Source organism: Amaranthus tricolor, chromosome 7 (assembly GCF_026212465.1).
Source record: "Amaranthus tricolor cultivar Red isolate AtriRed21 chromosome 7, ASM2621246v1, whole genome shotgun sequence".
Lineage (NCBI taxonomy): Eukaryota > Viridiplantae > Streptophyta > Magnoliopsida > Caryophyllales > Amaranthaceae > Amaranthus > Amaranthus tricolor.
Genome location: NC_080053.1, coordinates 16,196,453 through 16,217,026, shown reverse-complemented (window position 1 = coordinate 16,217,026; position 20,574 = coordinate 16,196,453). Strand labels below are relative to the sequence as shown.

At 34.0% G+C, this 20,574-nt stretch overlaps 1 protein-coding gene across 2 annotated transcripts in view; it reads left to right on the top strand.

Annotated features, from left to right (window-relative positions):
- Positions 1 to 9,979, top strand: part of LOC130817828 (serine/threonine-protein kinase haspin homolog) — a 10,202-nt gene extending 223 nt beyond the window's left edge. The window contains exons 1-15 of one of the 2 annotated variants that reach the window (XM_057683747.1): positions 1 to 57; positions 142 to 243; positions 421 to 508; positions 3,073 to 3,620; positions 4,241 to 4,364; positions 4,765 to 4,874; positions 5,318 to 5,429; positions 5,528 to 5,620; positions 5,705 to 5,766; positions 5,859 to 5,989; positions 6,064 to 6,134; positions 6,222 to 6,274; positions 8,114 to 8,180; positions 8,823 to 8,862; positions 9,577 to 9,701. The exon at positions 1 to 57 is cut by the window's left edge and continues 223 nt beyond it. In XM_057683747.1, the coding sequence (XP_057539730.1) occupies positions 1 to 57; positions 142 to 243; positions 421 to 508; positions 3,073 to 3,620; positions 4,241 to 4,364; positions 4,765 to 4,874; positions 5,318 to 5,429; positions 5,528 to 5,620; positions 5,705 to 5,766; positions 5,859 to 5,989; positions 6,064 to 6,134; positions 6,222 to 6,274; positions 8,114 to 8,180; positions 8,823 to 8,834 (1,630 nt within the window). In that variant the 3' untranslated portion in view covers positions 8,835 to 8,862; positions 9,577 to 9,701. Of the gene's footprint in view, positions 58 to 141; positions 244 to 420; positions 509 to 3,072; positions 3,621 to 4,240; positions 4,365 to 4,764; positions 4,875 to 5,317; positions 5,430 to 5,527; positions 5,621 to 5,704; positions 5,767 to 5,858; positions 5,990 to 6,063; positions 6,135 to 6,221; positions 6,275 to 8,113; positions 8,181 to 8,822; positions 8,863 to 9,576 lie in introns of both variants that reach the window. The other variant, XM_057683746.1, reaches the window with a different exon arrangement.
- Positions 9,980 to 20,574: the final 10,595 nt, after the last annotated feature.

Genomic DNA, 20,574 nt, shown 5'->3' with positions numbered 1-20,574 from the left:
TGTTACTTACCCTCGTCGGAATACTGATGCTGCTGTCCCAGTCAAATCTTCGCATAAGTTTGATTTCTTTTCTTCAATCTTCAATTCATTGTATAAATCTTTCAAATTTTGATTTTTTTGGTGGGTGTTTGATTTTGATAGAGATGGAAGCAATAATTCGAGTACAGGAAGCCATGTGAGTCGAGTGAGTTTTGTAAATTATAACCCGCAACGAGTTAGTTGGAACCGTTCTCTCTCAACAAGGTTTCATTTCCTTTAATTTGTTTAGTATCTTCATGATTGCTTAATGATAGTAATTTTCATTTTGATAGCTTTAATTTTGAAATTACGTGGTGTTAAATAGAGATATTTTTATAAATTGCATTATCATGAAACAATGGTTAAACTTTGGTTAATATCTCCTAAAATGCTTGTTTTTAGAGGGAGAACAAGTATTGCAATTTTACCAGCAGCGAATTACAAGGAGGAGCAAAAACGGGCACCCAGCAGAAAACCACCGCTTCCTAAAGTATGTCCTTTTTCTTCTCCTTAAATTACTACATTTTTATTTAGAGAGGAAATGGAAGTGTTAAGAATAACTTATGTGAAAGGGTCAAAATTATAAATTTGAGGGAAAGCATTATGCAAATTATCTGTATTACATAATTCACTAATATCCGTGAATTGAAAAAGTGAATTTCAGATCATTTTGAGCTAATTTGTGGTTAGTTTAGATTGAGTGCGAATTAGGTAACATTTATTTGATTATCATTTTAAAAAATGATGAGTATTGTTTTGCTGCTGAAAATTTTAAAGTTGTAGCAACTGAAGTTAAATATTTTGGTTTTTATGTATGCTGGAGTCCATTGTTATGTACTACTCAAGTTTGGAGGAGTTTTTCAACTATTTAAATTGATACCAGCTTTGTTAATCAATGCACCAAAGATAAGGTTCCTGAGAATATCTGGTACTTGTAAAACACTATGCAATTCAATAGATTTCCAAAGGTTAGTTTATAAGAGACCTTCCTTTTTCTAAGAGACCTTCCTTTTTCTAGTACGCTTTAAAAACTGGAGTTCCCCATGAAAATGCATTCACCTTCCTTTTTTTTTTTTGGTATATTAGCAGTTTTCGAAGATGAAAATTTAATATTACAATGATTTAATAATAAATATTTTCATGAAATTTCAACAGTTTGGATTTTAATTAGGAATTTTGACCCTATATATTTACTCAAGATATAGAATATTTTATAATCCAATTACCAAAAAAAATAAACAATTCATATGTATGAAGTAGTTCTATTTTTTAAGTTAGATGCTTTTTTTTCAATCACTATAAAGGGCCCCACTTTGAACAAAATTGCAAAAATAAAAACCGACCTCCACATTCTTTGTTCCGCCCCTGTAAACAAGGAAGATTTCTTGTTGTAGATCGCACCCATTACTGTTGTATTAATAGAGGAAAAAATCAAGATATTAATCACATCAATATCACTTACGTTAATAAAGGAAAGAATCACAAAAGAGATCATATTTTACTTCTTTTGGAGAGCACACTCACACAAGAGGTGTTCATTTGGGTAATTGGGTCGATTTAGGTCAAGTGTCTCTGGTCGGTTTAAAAATAAGTTTTGTGTTTATATTGGTTTTTACATATTTTTAAATTCATTTTGAAGTCGGTTTATAATCGGGTTTGGTTGCAAGGTTGAATAAATGTCGGGTTGCTGGGTCAGTTATGAATACCTCTACCCACACCGCGCCAGCACCACACGCCCCATACTAGTCCGGCTCATGCAGGTGATGGTTACTCGATTATAACCTCTAGTCTTCAAATAGGTCTTACAAGGGTAAAGTGAAAGGAGGGGCTATGCTGCTATAACCTCACTCAAGGATTAAATATGAAGTTTAAGTTGGGTTTTTATGTTGTGTCAAAGTTTATAAAACAAATAAACAAGTTAATGATGAATGATAATAATAAAGAATAATCGAGACAAGTATTTAAGGTGGTTCACCAATCTTGAGCTACATCCACCATCTAGCCTAGGATTTATATTACGTGTTTAAAGATGAGAATACAAAACTTGAAGGAATTACGATAGAGGATAATGAAAGGAAAGAGAGGAGCTAATTAGGGAGTATACTTGAGCAAGGAAGGTAGCTCATTATAATGAGACTTTGGTGCACCAAATAACTAAGGTAATACATGGGTATTTATAGGGGAAATACAATAAAAGAGGGGCAGCAGCTATGTGAGTGAACAGCAGGCAGCATATACAAGAAACAAAAGCAACCAGCAAGTTGCTGAGCTGCAGGCAGGCTTCCGCTGAACTGTGCTTGCTTCCTTTGCTTGTCTTTCCTTATCCATGTAGCCTACGGTCTCCAATGTCCCTTATACTTGAACCTAGGACTGATTTTTGCACTTCAAACTCTTCACATGTCAAGCTAATACTTCCAATAGTACAATGTACTATTAATTCCCAAACAAAACCAAATCACAAACATGTGATATGTCCTCTTCTAATCTTCACTAACTAAGATGATTAATTTCCTTAATCATGTTCTTGATTACTTGGTGAACATAAGTCACCAATAATCCTAACATAAAGGAATATATGAAGAAGATAAGAAGCCCATATTCTTCCCATCTAGGGCGTTGGAAATATTATTTCTTTTAAAGCATCCGTGGTATATATTAACAAGTTATACCATTCCTTCACTGAACTATTCACCAACTAGTTTAAACTCCTTGCACAATTGAAATGTTTATTATAAGTTAACGCCGCTTAAGAAAACTATGTAAATTTTTCAAGATTATGTAACTTTCCAAGGATCCAAGCAATATAGCTTTGTGGTTTTGGATTTTGATGGGTTAGAGTAAATTAACTCATTTAATCATGTGTGCTTCTTAAATAAGTAAAGTTGAAAATGGTATTTGTAATCAAGGGTCTATTGGAAACAATGACCTCCTTGTTTATGATTGTATTGCATGTCGTTCATATTCTGATTTTGTTCCACACCCCTCTCCCAAGATTGAAAGAAAGAATTTTTTTTTCACCATTAGTAATGTGGTGTATGTTATTTGTACATCAAGGGAAAAGTTGCACAGCCCCCAAACTTTGATAAGGAGATATCATACTTTCAAGATCTCGACACAGATGAGTTGCTGGAAGAAAGTCCTTCTCCCAAGAAAGTTGCTTGGGTCATGGGAAGTGAAGCTGATAACATACAAATACCTCCACTTTGCACAAGATTGGAGAAGTGGCTACATGCTAGGAAGCAGCATGCAATTGTCTCACCTGGTTTGTCAACAATATTAAGAACTCCAGAGGAGCCACCGCAGCCTATTCCTTTCAACTATGAAGGGTTTGATTCCTCTTGTTTGAGAAAGCCAGGAGAATTTTCTCCGCACAATGTATCTGGTTCGCTGTCAGTGCAAGACATGTACACAGGATCAGAGAAGACACACATGCATAGTGACCGCCTAGAGGACAAGGACTTTGATGACATAGAATCTGAAATCAAGAAGCTTTCATTGGCATCACGGCCTAGTTCTATTGCAACTGATGCATTTTTGGCCCTTCTAAAGGAATGTGAACAACCAGCTCCTTTGACACTGCTTGATGTGTTCTCCAATCTCTGGTTAGTATTAATGGTGATGTTAGTCACATCTTTCTATGTTTTAAAAGTTGCAAAACTATGTGGTAAAACTATTAGCAAATCTAGACAGTGGACAAATGGAATTATACTCTTTTAATCTAGGCTAATTTGCTTGAGTTTATCTCTTTATAATCACGCATCACAGCGTACAAAATGGTAGTGCAGATTGTCATTTTTTAACATCTTGCTTCGACCTTACCCTTTATTTGTCAACGTGACTTGCTCGTGATAAGAGACTGAACAAGTAAAATCCTCTGTTATCATTTAAAATAGGATATCTTCATTTATTTGTTTATTTCAATAGTCTTAACAGTTGAGGTTCTACTTTTCATAATATATTAGTATGGTTTCATTGTCTTAAATATCATATGTTTGCTTCTTGTTCTACAAGGTTGACCTCAATAGTGAACTACTTTTCATATTACTCATTAACAAGGTCATGTACAATAATATCTATTTCTGTTTCTTTTAATAATTATCAATATGTGACGCTATTTCATCAAGCCTATAGCCTCTTCCATTCATGATCTAGTTTTGCATTTTTTTCCTTTCAAATTGTGACACTATTCGACTCACGAGTAATGAAAATCAATGGGGCACAGTGATGCAGATAGTATAGTAAAGATTGGCGAAGGCACATTTGGGGAAGTTTTTATTGCAGGCAATTCTGTATGCAAAATTGTGCCTTTTGATGGAGAGCTAAGAGTAAATGGTGAAATACAAAAGGTACTTTTATAGTTACATCTTATAATGTTGTTGATTGCTATGTGCTCCTTGCCAATTCCAAAGAAGTATGCATTAGCATCAGACTCCTATAAGTATTTCATATCAAATGAAAACCGGATCTTCTTTTATTGAACACTCTGCACTTGTGAATGAAGTAAAATAGGTCTTCCATACTGTTATCTCCAACGACCATTTCAATCACGAAGAGTTATCTTCACTTACGTTTTCTTTTCCGAACTTCAACCTTCATGATCTTTTCTGCTTAATGTACAAGACATGTCTAACTTTTAGTATGGCATACCATACAAGTGTGGTATACATTTTACAAGTGAACTTTGCAATTGACATTTGAGATTGTATGTTATTGAAAATTTTCTACCTACTTTTGTGTGCTTGACAGAGATCTTTGGAATTATTAGAGGAGGTAATACTATCGCGGACACTAAATCGCTTGAGAGGAATTGAGAATCTTTCAGACAATGCTACGACAACAATCATACAAACAAAAGAGTATGTATGATTGAGCAAACACTCTTTGTTTTTTCTTGAGCAATTGCCTAGATTGTTTTATACCAGGAAGTAAGCATTTTAATATTCGATCTCTGCCCGCTGCAGTTCAAGCTGAACTATTCACTTAGCAATGCCTTGTCCTTGATTTTATTATTGGGGATTTCCAGGTTGTAAACCAAGATAATGTTACAAAAAAGCAGACGGAAAGTTTTTTTTGTTAAGGTTGAGGGGTTTTAAACAATCAACATAGATTCAGATTACATTTGTAGAAACATCTCAAAATTGTGGCCTAGTAATTCAGAGACTTAGTTGATACTTGCTAGCTTGCTCCACATAAGTTCCAGGGTTCTAATATGCTGAAAGACATTAGATATGATTCTATTGAGGATTGTCGTTTTTGTATTCACTATTTAATCCCAGGCTTTGAATTCTTTACTTTTCAGTATAAAGGTTTGTCAAGGTCCTTATGATCCCATTCTGATTAGAGCTTGGGAAAGTTGGGATACAGATCATGGCTCAGAAAATGACCATCCTAAGCAATTTCCTGAGAACCAGGTTTGTATTCATTTGTAATGATATGTAAGCTTCTTATTTTACTGATCCTTAGGCATTGCTAAGGTTCATGTATACACTAATGATCATTGTGTTTGCAGTGTTATGTTGTTTCAGTCCTTGAACATGGAGGTACTGACCTTGAAAGCTTTGTGCTCTTAGACTTCAATGAGGCGCAGAGTTTGTTAGTTCAGGTAATTCAAAATATTTATCGCGGTCAAGCCCCTCCCCCTTATTCTTTCGTTGAAATCCCTTGTTTATAGCTTTATGCTTTGCAGGTAACAGCTGCCCTGGCTGTTGCTGAAGCTGCATTTGAATTTGAACACCGTGATCTCCATTGGTAAGATCTAATCGCCTGGAGCCAATTAAACAGTCCAAGTTTTCCAGTTTAAATATGTTGTGTTAAATCAAATCTTATTTTTCCTTTCACAGGGGAAACATTCTTTTGAACAGAAAAGAGACTGCTATATTACATTTTACTCTTGAAGGAAGGACGACAGCAATAAAAACACATGGACTCATTGTTTCCATAATTGATTTTACTCTTTCAAGAATCAACACTGGTAAATATCCGTGTAGTCACCACATTACTATGTTGGTTCATCAAATTGATTCATTGTTGTGCTACATATTACAGGCAACAGAATTTATTTTTTAAACCTATCCTCAGACCCCGAGCTATTCGAAGGTCCAAAAGGGGACAAGCAAGTAAGAAACAGATGAAGAATTTTGTTTTATAAATTTTTCTTTTGTTCTATGAATTTTTTATCAATGGTTTATTAATCTATTATGCAGTCAGAAACATATCGGAAAATGAGGGAGGTCACTGATGATTGCTGGGACGGAAGGTATGTCTTAGTCTGATAATAGTTTGTAGTATTCTATATCCTTTATAGAAGGGAGACATTATGCGGCTAATAATTAGGTATGTTGTATCAAATATCAACATTTGTAAAACATGGAGTGATGGACAGTCACTCCTACGAAAATTTTGCGTCCAATGCTTTTACGAATTCATCTTGATGTGAGTTTGTGTATATGTAAAGCTTAATCCAATTAACATACCTTAAAAGATATATGGAATTGCGGAATAGCACAATGTCCATTTCAATTTAGCTTTGGCAACAAGCTTGTACTGTTGTGGGAATAGTGGAAGTTTTACACAAGATCACATGAAAACAACAAAGCAAGTAATCAACAATATAGAAAAGAAGACAAAAATTTATGTGGTTCACTATCGATGTGATATACATCTACTAGGCCCAAGAACAATTTTCACAATCAATGGTCAACAAAAATAAGATGCCCAAGATAGATTTTGAAATATTTTCTAAATTTTTAAGATAGTTCTTAAAATAATCAACTCTCAAATGTAGTCTAAACCCTAGGCTAAGTGCTATTTATATAGTAAACCACTTTTACAAAGAGATATTGAATTCAAATAATAACTAATTTTGCAAACAAACTTAAGGTACCTAAAAGTAACCGCACAAACCCTAAACGAGGAAAATAAAATGGCCATAAGTCATGTGCTTGATTACTCGTCGAGCTCCCTAATCTTCAATCAAGTTTGGGGGCTAGTTTACAGGCTGTGCAATCTAGGGATGAAAAGTTTACCAAGATTGATATTGTGGTGAAACACACCTTGTGGAGTTTGCTCGCGTTAGAAGATTTGTTGAGTTTAATCCAACAAAAATTCGAGGACGAATTTGTTCAAAGAGGAGAATGCAACAGGTTGAATGGGGTAACGGAAACTCTCACAAACTAGCCAACTTTGTGAGCTTGTTTAATATATGGTTATGGCTCATAATCCAAATTAAGATGGGGTAATTTATATATGCTTGCTGGTTTACAATGATATGTACGATTTCTATAGAGTGGTGTATTGTGCAGCTAGGTTTGAGTTGAGATTATGATGATCACGGTTACTACAAGTCTTGGTGTGAAGACTCTCATTTTGACAGCAAACATAGGAGGACACACAATAGTTAATAATAGAAACATAGTCGTGTATGCTTGTTCATTTACGTTGTTGTTTGATAAATAAATCCTAAGGGTGTTAGGAGTTAGTTAGGAGGTTATTAGTGACACATGGGCTAATTGTATTTAAAGTAATGTGCTAGTCATGTGCTTATCTTTCTATGTTCTCTGATACTTCTAAGGAGGCCTTATGCTCATTTGTAAGGGAGCTTTTGATGATTAATACGATATTTAGGAGAGTAAACCAGCAAGTAAGTATGAATGCTCCTTTCTTAACTTGCATAATGAGCCAAAGCCATATTCAGAACAAGCTCACCAAGATGCTTGACTTGTGCTTGTTTTTGGGACCCCAATCAACCTCTTTCCACTATCGTATGGGTGGTCACTGGAAGGCTGCACTGTTCATTCCCCTGTGTAATTCATTTGATTTAATAATGCGCTTCCATCCTTGTTTCCAAAGTATTTTAAATCAAGTCACAAACACCAAAATTTACCAAATTACTTATGTCTCAAGTTTTGATCAGTGGATCTGTAATAAAATAGCTAATGCGTCTTATTGATGTTGATGTACCTGGTTTTCAGGGATCATTTTTGTGCTAGTCTTAACTTGAATGGTTTCACATTTTTAAAATGAATTCTAAACAATAATTCTTATTTCTCCCTTTAGAAAGTTTTGAGAAAATGCTGAATTTTCCTTCCATTGGCAGCTTCCTGAAAACAAACGTGTTTTGGTTGCAATATTTGGTGGATATGCTGCTGTTGAAGAAATCATTTGTAAGTACAATTTCTATTTTGTTATATTCTCGTTGTGTGTTGATGACAAACACGCAGCTCAGGGTTGAAAAGTGGAGACATAATTAAGAATCACTTAAATAAATATACTCCCTCCAATTCATAGAAAAGGGGTCATTTACGTTTTCACACTATCCAATGCACTTATTCAATGCTTAATATTTCTTATTATACATAACAAAATATTATAAAGAGTGGATATTAATAAATTTTGCATTGAGACGAATCAAACAAGATCTCACTTAATTATGTTTTGATTTATAGATTACGAAAAAAAAATACAAATTAAGAGTAATAAATGAAGTGTCAAAAAGTAAATGTTTCTTTTTCTAGGAATTGGAGGGAGTATTATACTGCATTGATCTCAGGCCGGTGCCTACATAAGTTGCTTCTTAGTTATGTTATGGTCTCGTACAATATCATTCCATTACCATAACGACCTGTTTAGTTAGTGGTTAAAATGGTGGTAATGAGAATGATTTATAGTGTAAAATTTCATCAAAAGTTCCATGTCATTCCTATGGTGATGAAACTTTAATTACAATTTTTTTTTGTTTACAAATTTCCATTACGTCCTAATACCATCTCTCCCGATGGTAATGCATTGGAATGAATTTTTTGAAGAAAATGGGATGATTGAAGTTGGACAAGCATTGTCATCAAGGTAGCCAAGAGATTTTTGAACCAAAATTACACTAGTTTTCATTTCCAATTACCACGGCTTATTACCACTTACAAAACAGGCCGTATTGTTTTTACTTGATCAACTCGAACCTAGGAGGATTATGAGAGGTTGGATACATCACACTTTATTATTTTAATTACCAATATCTCTCTGTCCTTTGAGATTGCTACTGATAATGTTACTTATCACTCATAATATGTCACTTATTAGTAACAATCTCAAAAGGACAAATGGACACCATTATTCATTTGTCCTCTTGAGTTTGTTACATGGAATTTGGCAAAAGATTAAAGGGTAATTTAATTGTTGGAAAAATAAGATAAAATTTAAATTGTGTGGATAATATTAGGAGAGAATAGAAATGTAGGAATGAAGATGTAAAAAAGCGGTGGAGATCATTTTCATAAAAGAAAATGTAATAGATCAAGTATGATGAACAAAAATGACAATTGTAGCAAACTTAAAGAACTATAGGTAGTAAATTATTTTCAATTTATCTTAAATAAGAAATATTACATGCAACTTCACATAAACAAAAAGTGTACATACTTAAATGAGTAGTGCATGTTGACAACGCCCAAAAATGTTCAAATTATAGGTACTCCTGAACTGTACTTTTACATATTATTTAGTAGTTGGTAGAAATTTGTTAAGTGTAAGTCTAAGAATATTGGTATTTAATTTGTTTGCCAGAAACGTTCTGGAAAAGATGAAAGAGATTTAAGGTCCTTGAAGAAACGATTAAACAGTTGCAATTCTGCAAAGGAAGCATTCTCAGATCCTTTTTTCAATGATGTGCTTATTGATCTTACTACCCCTATTACTACTTGAAGAGGAAGGTGGATGCACAAGCTGAGTTTTTGACTACTCAAAACTCAAAACATGTGTGATTGTTTTTCTACTCGGGCATTTTGCAATGATGAATTTGGAAGTTATTTTGCCATTGTAATCTATAACTAATCTAAGGCTTTGTTTGGTAAATGTTGTACAAAGCAAACGGAATGATAATGGTTAAGGAGGGAGAATGTAAACTGAATCCCTTTGTCTCAAAAGTCGTTTGGTTTCACTTAATATTGACAAAATATTGACAAACAAACTGATTAGGTGTTGTGAAAGATGACAAACAAACATTGACAAAAGTGGACAAAGGAGAGTTGAAGAAAGGTTATTTGTTACCACAGGTGAAGAACTGGTAAGAAATGACAGGTATTTGTTACCTCTAAGTAATGGATGTGGTTAGCAATGTCCCTAAACAAACATATGGTAGCAGTTTGGCTTTCTTAATTCCGTTACTATTGCATATTTTTCCCAAACCAAACACACCCTAAATGTACGTAACTACTTTTTGGTTTGAATTTGCTATTAACAACTAACAACTATTAACCTATTGCAATTTGCAACAAACAATCGTACCAAGAGATAGCAGAATAAGGCAAAATCATTACTATATAAAGCTAATTTATTTTACCAACTTATTTTCGCTTTGGTGAGGTAAATCAAAGGTTAGTGCAGAATCATACCATTTTTGAATAACCGTTACAACACATTCTAAAAAAAACTACCTCTTCTATTCAAACTTTCACTCGTGTTATTTATAAAATAGTCATATTTAGTCTGAATTCAAGCATTAGAAAGCAAAAACGTAGAAATTCGGGTATAGGAATAGAAAATTTAAAATGAATAAGAGTTCTTCAACAAAAAAATCAAAAAATCAAGCTTCGGATAAACTTATTTCCAAAACTAAGCCTTCAAATCTAATATAATAAAATCACTGTTAAGACCAACATTTTTAGGCCCAAATGGGTTGTTTATGAAAATTGCTGCTTAGGCCAGCGTTTTCATTCTTTCTTATATTTTTTTTGTTTTCAATACAGCTTAATATCATTTACTTAAGAAAATGCTGCAACCTCCAACGTTTTGTCCTGTTGGGGTTATAATTTTTTTGTTTTTTCTCTACAACACCTATAAATACGTACCTGTATTAAAATAAAATTGATGTACCAAATTTCCTCAAACGTCTCATTCAAGCGCCCAACATAAACAAATTATATAGCATTAAATATACAAATATATACAATGGTCTAGAAGCGTAAAGTTATATAATGCAATATATATATATATATATATATATATATATATATATACATATATATATATATATACATATATATATATATATACATATATATATATATATATATATATACATATATATATATATATACATATATATATATTTATATATACATATATATATATATATACATATATATATATATATATACATATATATATATATATACATATATATGTATATATACATATATATGTATATATACATATATATGTATATATATATATATATATATATGTATATATATATATATGTATATACATATATATATATATATATATATATATATATATATATATATATATATATGTATATATATATGTATATATATATATATATATATATATATATATATATATATATATATATATATATATATATATATATATACATATATATATATATATATACATATATATATATATATACATACATATATATATATATATACATATATATATATATACATATATATATATATATATATACATATATATATATATATATATATATATATATATATATATATATATATATATATATATATATATATATATATATATATATATATATATATATATATATATATATATATATATATATATATATATATATATATATATATATATATATATATATATATATATATATATATATATATATATATAATCAACAGTGGGTGTATCACCATCATAAATAGTGGCTAGACTAGGATAAACTAGAGGTGTACTGATGAGAATTCAGTCCACAAAGTCCAAGATCATCAAGTTACGGTTCCTACAACACAAGCTACGGTCCATGCTTTACTTAGCCACGCAAATGTCAAGCAAATGGCTGCTAATTTCGTGGGATTCTCTTCAAAGCAATCCTTTATTACTTGCCTTGAATGGGAAGTTGAATAAGGCACAATTGCCTTAAATGGGAAGTTGAATACAAGCAGCAACTTGAATTCTAGCTTTAATGCTTAAATGGGAGTTTTTTTTTAGAGAAATGCAATAGTTTTTTTAGGAGAATATGGACGGTTCAAAGTAGCTTAATTAGCCTTAATTTGCTGTTTAAATAGCTATTAATAAGGGGTCATTATTAGCCTTAATGCTTAACATTAAAAAGGCTTAATTCTAGCAATGCTTTGTTTTCTGATTTTGTAAGGGGGAAGTTGAAAGGTTCCTTGAAGGCTTGTAACACTTGCATTATTTTTAGTATAAAAGGAACTCATTGCCATGCACTTTAGGCAAGTGAGATTGAAAACAAAATTCTGATTTTCTTTGTGAATTTCTTTGTGCTTACTTTGGGTTGCACGCCCCTTTTATTCTTATTACTTAGTGTTTGAGAGTAAAAGCTTTGAGAGTTTAAAATACTTAGTGAATTTTTGCTGCTCAAAGAAACCATCCAATCTAGAATAAGTTTATAAGTTGCGTGGGTGTTCTCTTGTTTTGTTCCTTGTTAAGCTTGTTCTTAAGCTAATTCATACACTCTAAAACGGTCCCATTACACTTTCACATCAGTTGGTATCAGAGCCAAATCGTGTTGAACGAGATTACACTCGTTAAAACGCAACATGGGTGATAATCAATCCAATGCCGAAATGTTAAAAGTAATCGTGGATCAACTTCATGTAATGTACGATGGAATGAAGAGGCATGAAACAAGAATGGATGCCATTGGAGAGACGTTGCTTAGAGTGGGTAGAAGGGTAGAGGAATTAGAGAATTCCACTCCCACCCAGGGCGAGTCCCATTTTCGTAACAATCAAGAAGATAGAAGTTTCAAACTAGACCTTCCTGAATTTGATGGTTCTAGTGATCCGAAGGTTTTTTTATGATTGGGTACGAAGATTAGAGAATATTTTTGAGTATAAAAAGTATAATGATGATAAGAGTTGTAAAATGGCTACTCTTAAATTGACAAAACTTGCTGGGCTTTGGTATGATAACCTCAAAGCCAAGAGAAGGAGAGAAGGGAAAGAAAAGATTGCATCTTGGGAAAAACTCAAGAAGAAAATGGAGTAACGTTGGGTCCCACGTGAATATGTGCAGGATTAATATGTCAAATTAACTCGCCTAAATCAAGCTGAGCGTAATATTGATGAATATGTGCATGATTTTGAGAAGCTTAGCTTGGTGTGTGACATACAAGAGAAGGAACCACTCAAAATTGCGCGTTTCACAAAGGGGCTTTCTAAACCAATCTCTAATAAGGTGGATCTTCTACCTTATTCCACTTATGATGAGGTTGTGAAGGCTGCTAGGAAGGTTGAAGCACAAAACAAAGAGGAGAAACCGAAGAATGCTCCAAGACCCCCTTTTAGAGCGTTCTCTTCTGCGGGAAAAGTTGATTCTTTTCCTAGCCCTTCTAAATCAACTGTTCCTACTAACCCTTCGAAAACTTATGGAGGAAAACCAGATTTCAAGCAAGATGCATCCAAAAGAACTTGTTACAAGTGCCATGAAAGAGGACATATTGCTAGTGAATGTCCTAAACGGAATACACTTACTATTCAAGAAAGAGAGTGGGGTTCCGAAGAAGAGGAAGAGGAGGAGGAATATGAGGAATATGGTGCTGAAGAAAATGACGCCCCATTATATGGTGTTATGAGAAGACTTCTACATTCCGAACCTGTCAAAGATATGCAACAACGAGAGAACCTTTTTCATACGAGATGCAAAGTTCTAGACAAGGTTTTTGATGTGATTGTTGATGGAGGATCATGTATGGATGTGGCCTCAACTGAACTTGTAAGTAAGCTTAAATTACCTACACAAAAATCATGCTAAACCTTACAAGTTAAATTGGCTGGATAATGACACCGGTTTAAAGGTTAAGAAACAAGCACTAGTTTCATTCACTATAGGAAATTTTTATGATGAACGTTGGTGTGATGTTGTACCTATGAGTGCGTTTCATATTTTGCTTGGTAGACCATGGCAATTTGATAGAAAAGCTATTCATGATGGTGTTTCTAATGTTTATACGGTCACTACCAAATTAGGAAAGAAGATTAGGTTGTTACCTTTGCCCCCTAAGGTTGAACCTATGGTGGAAAAGAAACCAAACTTCCTTATGTCTAGGAAGGAGTTTGAGGAAGAATGCGTGATAGAGGGAGGAGGGTTTTTGCTTATTGTAAAGCCCATTGTTGATGATGTTTCTCATGTGACTAACTCTATTCTGTTGATAAACTTGCTTAAAGAATTTGTAGATGTGTTTCCCGATGATTTGCCTAAAGGATTGCCTCCATTTCGTGGTATTGAACATGCAATTGATTTGGTACCGGGAGCCTCATTACCAAATAAGGCAGCCTATAGATGCAATCCCGAGCAAGCTAAGGAGTTGCAAAGACAAGTTGAAGAACTCATGGAAAAGGGCTATGTGCGTGAAAGCCTTAGTCTATGTGCGGTGCCTGCCCTTTTGGTGCCAAAGAAAGAAGGAACTTGGAGGATGTGTATTGATAGTCGTGCCATCAACAACATAACTATCAAATACAGATTTCCCATGCCAAGGCTACAAGACATGCTTGATGAATTAAGTGGAGCCATAGTTTTTAGCAAAATTGACTTGCGAAGTGGTTATCATCAAATGAGAATTCGTGAAGGAGATGAATGGAAGACTGCTTTCAAGACAAAGCAAGGTCTATATGAATGGCTTGTCATGCCATTTGGACTTTGCAATGCTCCTAGTTCGTTCATGAGACTCATGAATGAGGTATTGCGTCCCTTTCTAAATAAATTCATTGTTGTATATTTAGATGATATTCTAGTATATAGTAAAACTGGAAATGAGCATTTAATACATTTGAGAGTTTTACTTGAGGCATTGAGAGAGCATAAATTGTATGGAAAAATGGAAAAATGTACTTTCATGTGTAGTAGTATTTCTTTCCTAGGCTACATTGTTTCTAGTGAAGGAGTACAGGTTGATCCCGAAAAGGTGAAAGCTATCTCAACATGGAAGGTACCCAAAGATGTTCATGAGGTTAGAAGTTTTCATGGACTAGCTTCATTTTACCGAGTCTTCATCAAGAACTTTTCCACTCTTATGGCGCCTTTAACGGAGCTCTTGAAGAAAGGTGCATTTCAATGGAATGAAGCAGCCCACAAAGCCTTTGAAGACGTCAAAACCAAGTTATGCAACGCTCCAATACTTGCATTACCTGATTTTGACAAGTTGTTTGAAGTAGAATGTGATGCAAGTGGCGTAGGCATTGGTGCGGTTCTTGTTCAAGAAAGGCGTCCCATTTGTTATTTTAGTGAAAAGTTAAGTGGAGCTAAGTTGAATTATTCAAATTATGATCGTGAATTCTATGCCATTGTTAGAGCTTTGGATTATTGGTCTCATTACTTAAGGCCAACGCTATTTGTTCTACATTCCGATGATGAAGCTTTGAAGTTCATTCATAGTCAACAAAAGCTCAACCATAGACATGCAAAGTGGGTGGAGTTCCTACAATCCTTCACTTTTAATTCGAAGTACAAGGAAGGGAAGAAGAATGTGGTGGCGGATGCGTTGTCAAGGAGGAGTTACTTACTTGCTATGGTTCACACTTAAATATTAGGCTTTGAACACCTAAAGGCCTTATATGAAAGTGATGATGATTTTGCTACTGAATTTTCTAAGCTCACTAAAGGATACTTGGTTCATGATGGTTTCTTATTCAAGGGAAACAAGTTATGTATCCCTAAAAGTGGAGTATGTGAGTTATTGGTGCGTGAAGTCCATGGAGGAGGTATTGCGGGTCATTTTGGAATTCATAAGATTATGGAGATACTTCAAGAACATTTCTATTGGCCACGAATGATCAAGGATGTAACACATGTGGTTGAAAGATGTTCTACTTGTCAAAAGTCCAAGAGTACCTTTCATAAGGGTCTCTACACTCCCTTGCCCGTTCCTAATGCTCCTTGGGAAGAGGTAAGTATGGACTTTATTGTGGGTCTTCCTAGGACTCAAAGAGGAAAAGATAGCATCATGGTGGTTGTTGATCGTTTTTCTAAAATGGCTCATTTCATTGCTTGTCACAAGACGGATGGTGCATCTAAAGTTGCTGATTTGTACTTTCGAGAAATATTACGCCTACATGGAGTGCCAAGGACCATTGTTTCGGATAGGGACACTAAGTTCCTAAGTCATTTTTGGAGGACTCTTTGGAAGTTGGTAGGTACTAAACTCCTTTTTAGTACTTCTTATCATCCACAAACGGATGGTCAAACAGAGGTCACAAATCGCACTTTGGGATCCTTATTGAGTGGTCTAGTGAGTAGAACGCAAAAGGATTGGGATGTGAAGTTGGCTCATGCCGAGTTTGCCTACAATAGATCACCGTCCTCTACTACTACTCGTGCTCCTTTTGAGGTGGTCTATGTGGTAAATCCTTTACTTCCTCTTGATCTTATTCCTTTGCCCAAGAAAAATCTAGTTCATGTTGATTCAAAGAAAAGATGGGAAGCTTTTCAAGAAACATGCGCTCAAGTCAAGAAAAATATTGAAGCCATGAATACCGTTTACAAGGAAAGAGCTAATAAAAGAAGGAAACAACCTACTTTTGCTCAAGGTGATTTGGTGTGGTTACATTTGCGCAAGGAACGTTTTCCTAACCTTAGGAAGAACAAGCTTATGCCTAGATCAGATGGTCCATTTCGTGTGGTTGAAAAGATTGGAGAAAGTGCTTACAAGCTTGAATTGCCAAGTGACTATGGTGGTGTTAGTGCAACTTTCAATGTGGGTGATTTATCTCCATACCTTGAAGATGAGAGTTTGAGGGCAAACTTCTTTGAAGAGGGGGAGAATGATGAGAATTCAGTCCACAAAGTCCAAGATCATCAAGTTATGGTTCCTACAACACAAGCTACGGTCCATGCTTTACTTAGCCACGCAAATGTCAAGCAAATGGCTGCTAATTTCGTGGGATTCTCTTCAAAGCAATCCTTTATTACTTGCCTTAAATGGGAAGTTAAATAAGGCACAATTACCTTAAATGGGAAGTTGAATACAAGCAGCAACTTGAATTCTAGCTTTAATGCTTAAATGAGAGTTTTTTTTAGGAGAAATGCAATAGTTTTTTTTAGGAGAATATGGACGGTTCAAAGTAGCTTAATTAGCCTTAATTTGCTGTTTAAATAGCTATTAATAAGGGGTCATTATTAGCCTTAATGCTTAACATTAAAAAGGCTTAATCTGCAATGCTTTGTTTTCTGATTTTTTAAGGGGGAAGTTGAAAGGTTCCTTGAAGGCTTGTAACACTTGCATTATCTTTAGTATAAAAGGAACTCATTGCCATGCACTTTTGGCAAGTGAGATTGAAAACAAAATTCTGATTTTCTTTGTGAATTTCTTTGTGCTTACTTTGTGTTGCACGCCCCTTTTATTCTTATTACTTAGTGTTTGAGAGTAAAAGCTTTGAGAGTTTAAAATACTTAGTGAATTTTTGCTGCTCAAAGAAACCATCCAATCTAGAATAAGTTTCTAAGTTGCGTGGGTGATCTCTTGTTTTGTTCCTTTTTAAGCTTGTTCTTAAGCTAATTCATACACTCTAAAACGGTCCCATTACAATTCCACATCAGTAACTAGAGGTGTACCCTCACTATTTGATTGTTGATGAAGCCTGAAATTAGTAGAATGAATAGGAGATACGTAAGAACACTCGGCCTAAGAGGGTCCAGGAGTCGTTGGGTGTACACTGAGTGTATATGGCGATTGATGATCGATTGACGTCTCCAGAGCATCTGCTTGTCTGGATGAACTAAGAACATCATCCTCTAGTAATGGTTGAAGTAGATTCTCATATCCAAGGCCTTCCATCAGACTATCGCACCTCCTGACCACTTCGTTCGACTATTCATGACACACATGTCGTTGTTAGTGCATGTCATCACGAATGCTCAGTACGTATTGCGTCTACAAAAAACAATTTCAATTAAAAATTAAGTTACATTAAATATTATATTAATTATGTAAAACTTGAAAGAGAAATGACTTACCCTAACATGTAATGGCACGCCAGAGGATATGTAGTTGAGAGGGAGTGGCCGCTCTCAGGTCTCCATCTCTCAACTTAAGTCGTAATCATCCCTCGATCTAATGGTATTTGACCTACTCGGTGAATACCATATAAATGCGCTTCGCGCACGTATCTCAAAACCCTATCGTCTACGGGCCATCTCATTACTACCGAAGGGTGGTGTCGAGTCTGAAGCAATGCGTCGGACTCTAGTTGTCCGTTCCATATGAAATGTGAACGATGGATAGGTGGTGAAGCTAACACAGAAGGATCTAGAGGAACAAGATTCTCCAACATGTTTGTTCAATTTATTCACATTTCACAACTTAACTCAACATCAACATTCATTCATTAACATATCCTTACTTTTGATATTTCAACATCAACATCAACATCTGTGGTTCAACATTAACATAAACATTCGTTCATTACAATATCCATAAATTAATCATACTAATGAAGAAAACAACATCCATAAATTAATTTGCTCACTTCATTGTTCAACACCAACATCATTCTTGAATCAAGTATATTCAATTCAATTCAATTCAATTCAATTAATCAAGTATATTCAATTCAATTCAATTTGTTCAATAAAATGAAATTTAACATTAAGAACAACATGATCAAATGAAATAGCATGAAGAACAACCTTATAAAATAAAATTAAACATCAAGAACAACCTCATACAAATACCAAAACAATTACCTCAAATATGTCAAATTTCGAAATTAATTTGAAAAGTGAAGCATTGAATGAAGAATTTAATCCCTGAACAAACAAATAAAGATAACCCCACATTAATAAAAAAAAAAACCTTTAAAACCCTAAAATGTAATCATAAAAAAGTATTGAAATTACATACCTTTAGGCACGAAATTTAATAATAAAGACTAAAGTGAAGTTAAACAAATAAACACTGCAATGGGGAAGGAATTGAAGGAGATTAGAAGGAGAGGAAGATGGAGATTCGAAAAATTAGGGCTCAAATTAAAATGGGAAATTGGGGAAATGAGGAAGAAAAGGAAATAAAACTCATTGTGGGAGAAACGCTACTCCCAAAGCGTTTTATGAAGAATATTTGAAAAAAATAAGATAATTTAACAACTTTATTCAAAAACCAAGCTTTGTTCAAACTTTATTCCCAAAATAAGCGTCTTTGCCTCCGAATCTAGGTTTGGTGTATATTCGCACTTACTAACAGCGAGTATAATGAAATGGTCAAAAATTTAGTCAAGAGATATGTTGCTGTTAATAACAGCGACCTAATATTTGACTGGTCAAACATAATGTCGCTGTTAGCAGCGACATATCCCTTGACCTGGTTTGACTTTTGTTGATCTTTTTGTATGATTTAAACTAACCATTGTTAAATTGAAAAATAGCCACTATGAAGTTGAAAATAGCCGTTGTTATTATCTTCTATAAATAACTCCATCATCTCCCTACTTCATTGTATCTAAGCTCCATCATTTTTGTTCTAGTTAATCGATTTTGAAGGTAACATAAAGTATTATGTTAGTATTATTCGGATGCATGTACTTTAGGTGGGTTGCTCCGAAGGGTACCAAATTGCTTGAAAAAGAAAAACAAGAGCTTAAAGATGAGGTATTGAATCTCAAGAGACAAATAAATGATATGGAACATAGGAAAGAAGAGACTGAAAGAATTATGAGAAAGTTGAAGAAGCAATATTAGTTAACAGTGGTGGTTTAACTTAACGAATGAACTATGTAATTTGATATGGATTCGTTGAACATGAATGAAATTGTGTTGAATTTTTGAGAGCATTTTCCCTATTTGAATATGATTGTCTGTTTGTTTTTGATTAAATTCATATTGCATTCTTGGCGGAATGATTCATCGCCGAAAATTTTGAGTACTTATTATCATTTCATTCATAATAAACGTGTGATAATACGATTAAAATATACACATCTACATATATATTACAAATTATACACAAAAGTCCTAATGTTACAAATATTGAATATGTACAAATGTTCAATATATACAAAATGCCACTAATGTTCTATATATACAAACAATATACTAATGTTAATCCTCTTCCTGTACCCTGTTTAACCGTGACGGTTTACGACGCCTCCTACGATAGTAAGAGGCCGTCGCATGACACTCAGGTAGGGGAGGTAATTGATACTGTGATGATCCAGCACCCTGTGAGGACCCGGTGTAACAACCCGACTGACCGTTGACTGAGTAAACAAGGTTATCACGGGGTTTACTTCCCAACAACCTCGAATCTCAATCCCAAAACTTGTGCAAAGAGTCTTTAGTTCTAAATCATAACTGAATCAGCTAATTCTCAATCCAAATATCTAATACATAAAGTAATCATAAAAGTCTCTATAAAAGTCCAACATAACCAATACAGTCTAGACTAATATATTACCAAAGCTTAGTACAAAACTACAAAACTCTAACGTGCTTAACTCATTATAACATCCTTGAAAACTCTAATCAACTCCGCTAATCCATCATTCCCGACTGGTTCGGATCTGTAAACAAACTAAAAATTGGAAACAACAAATGGTCAGATTAAAC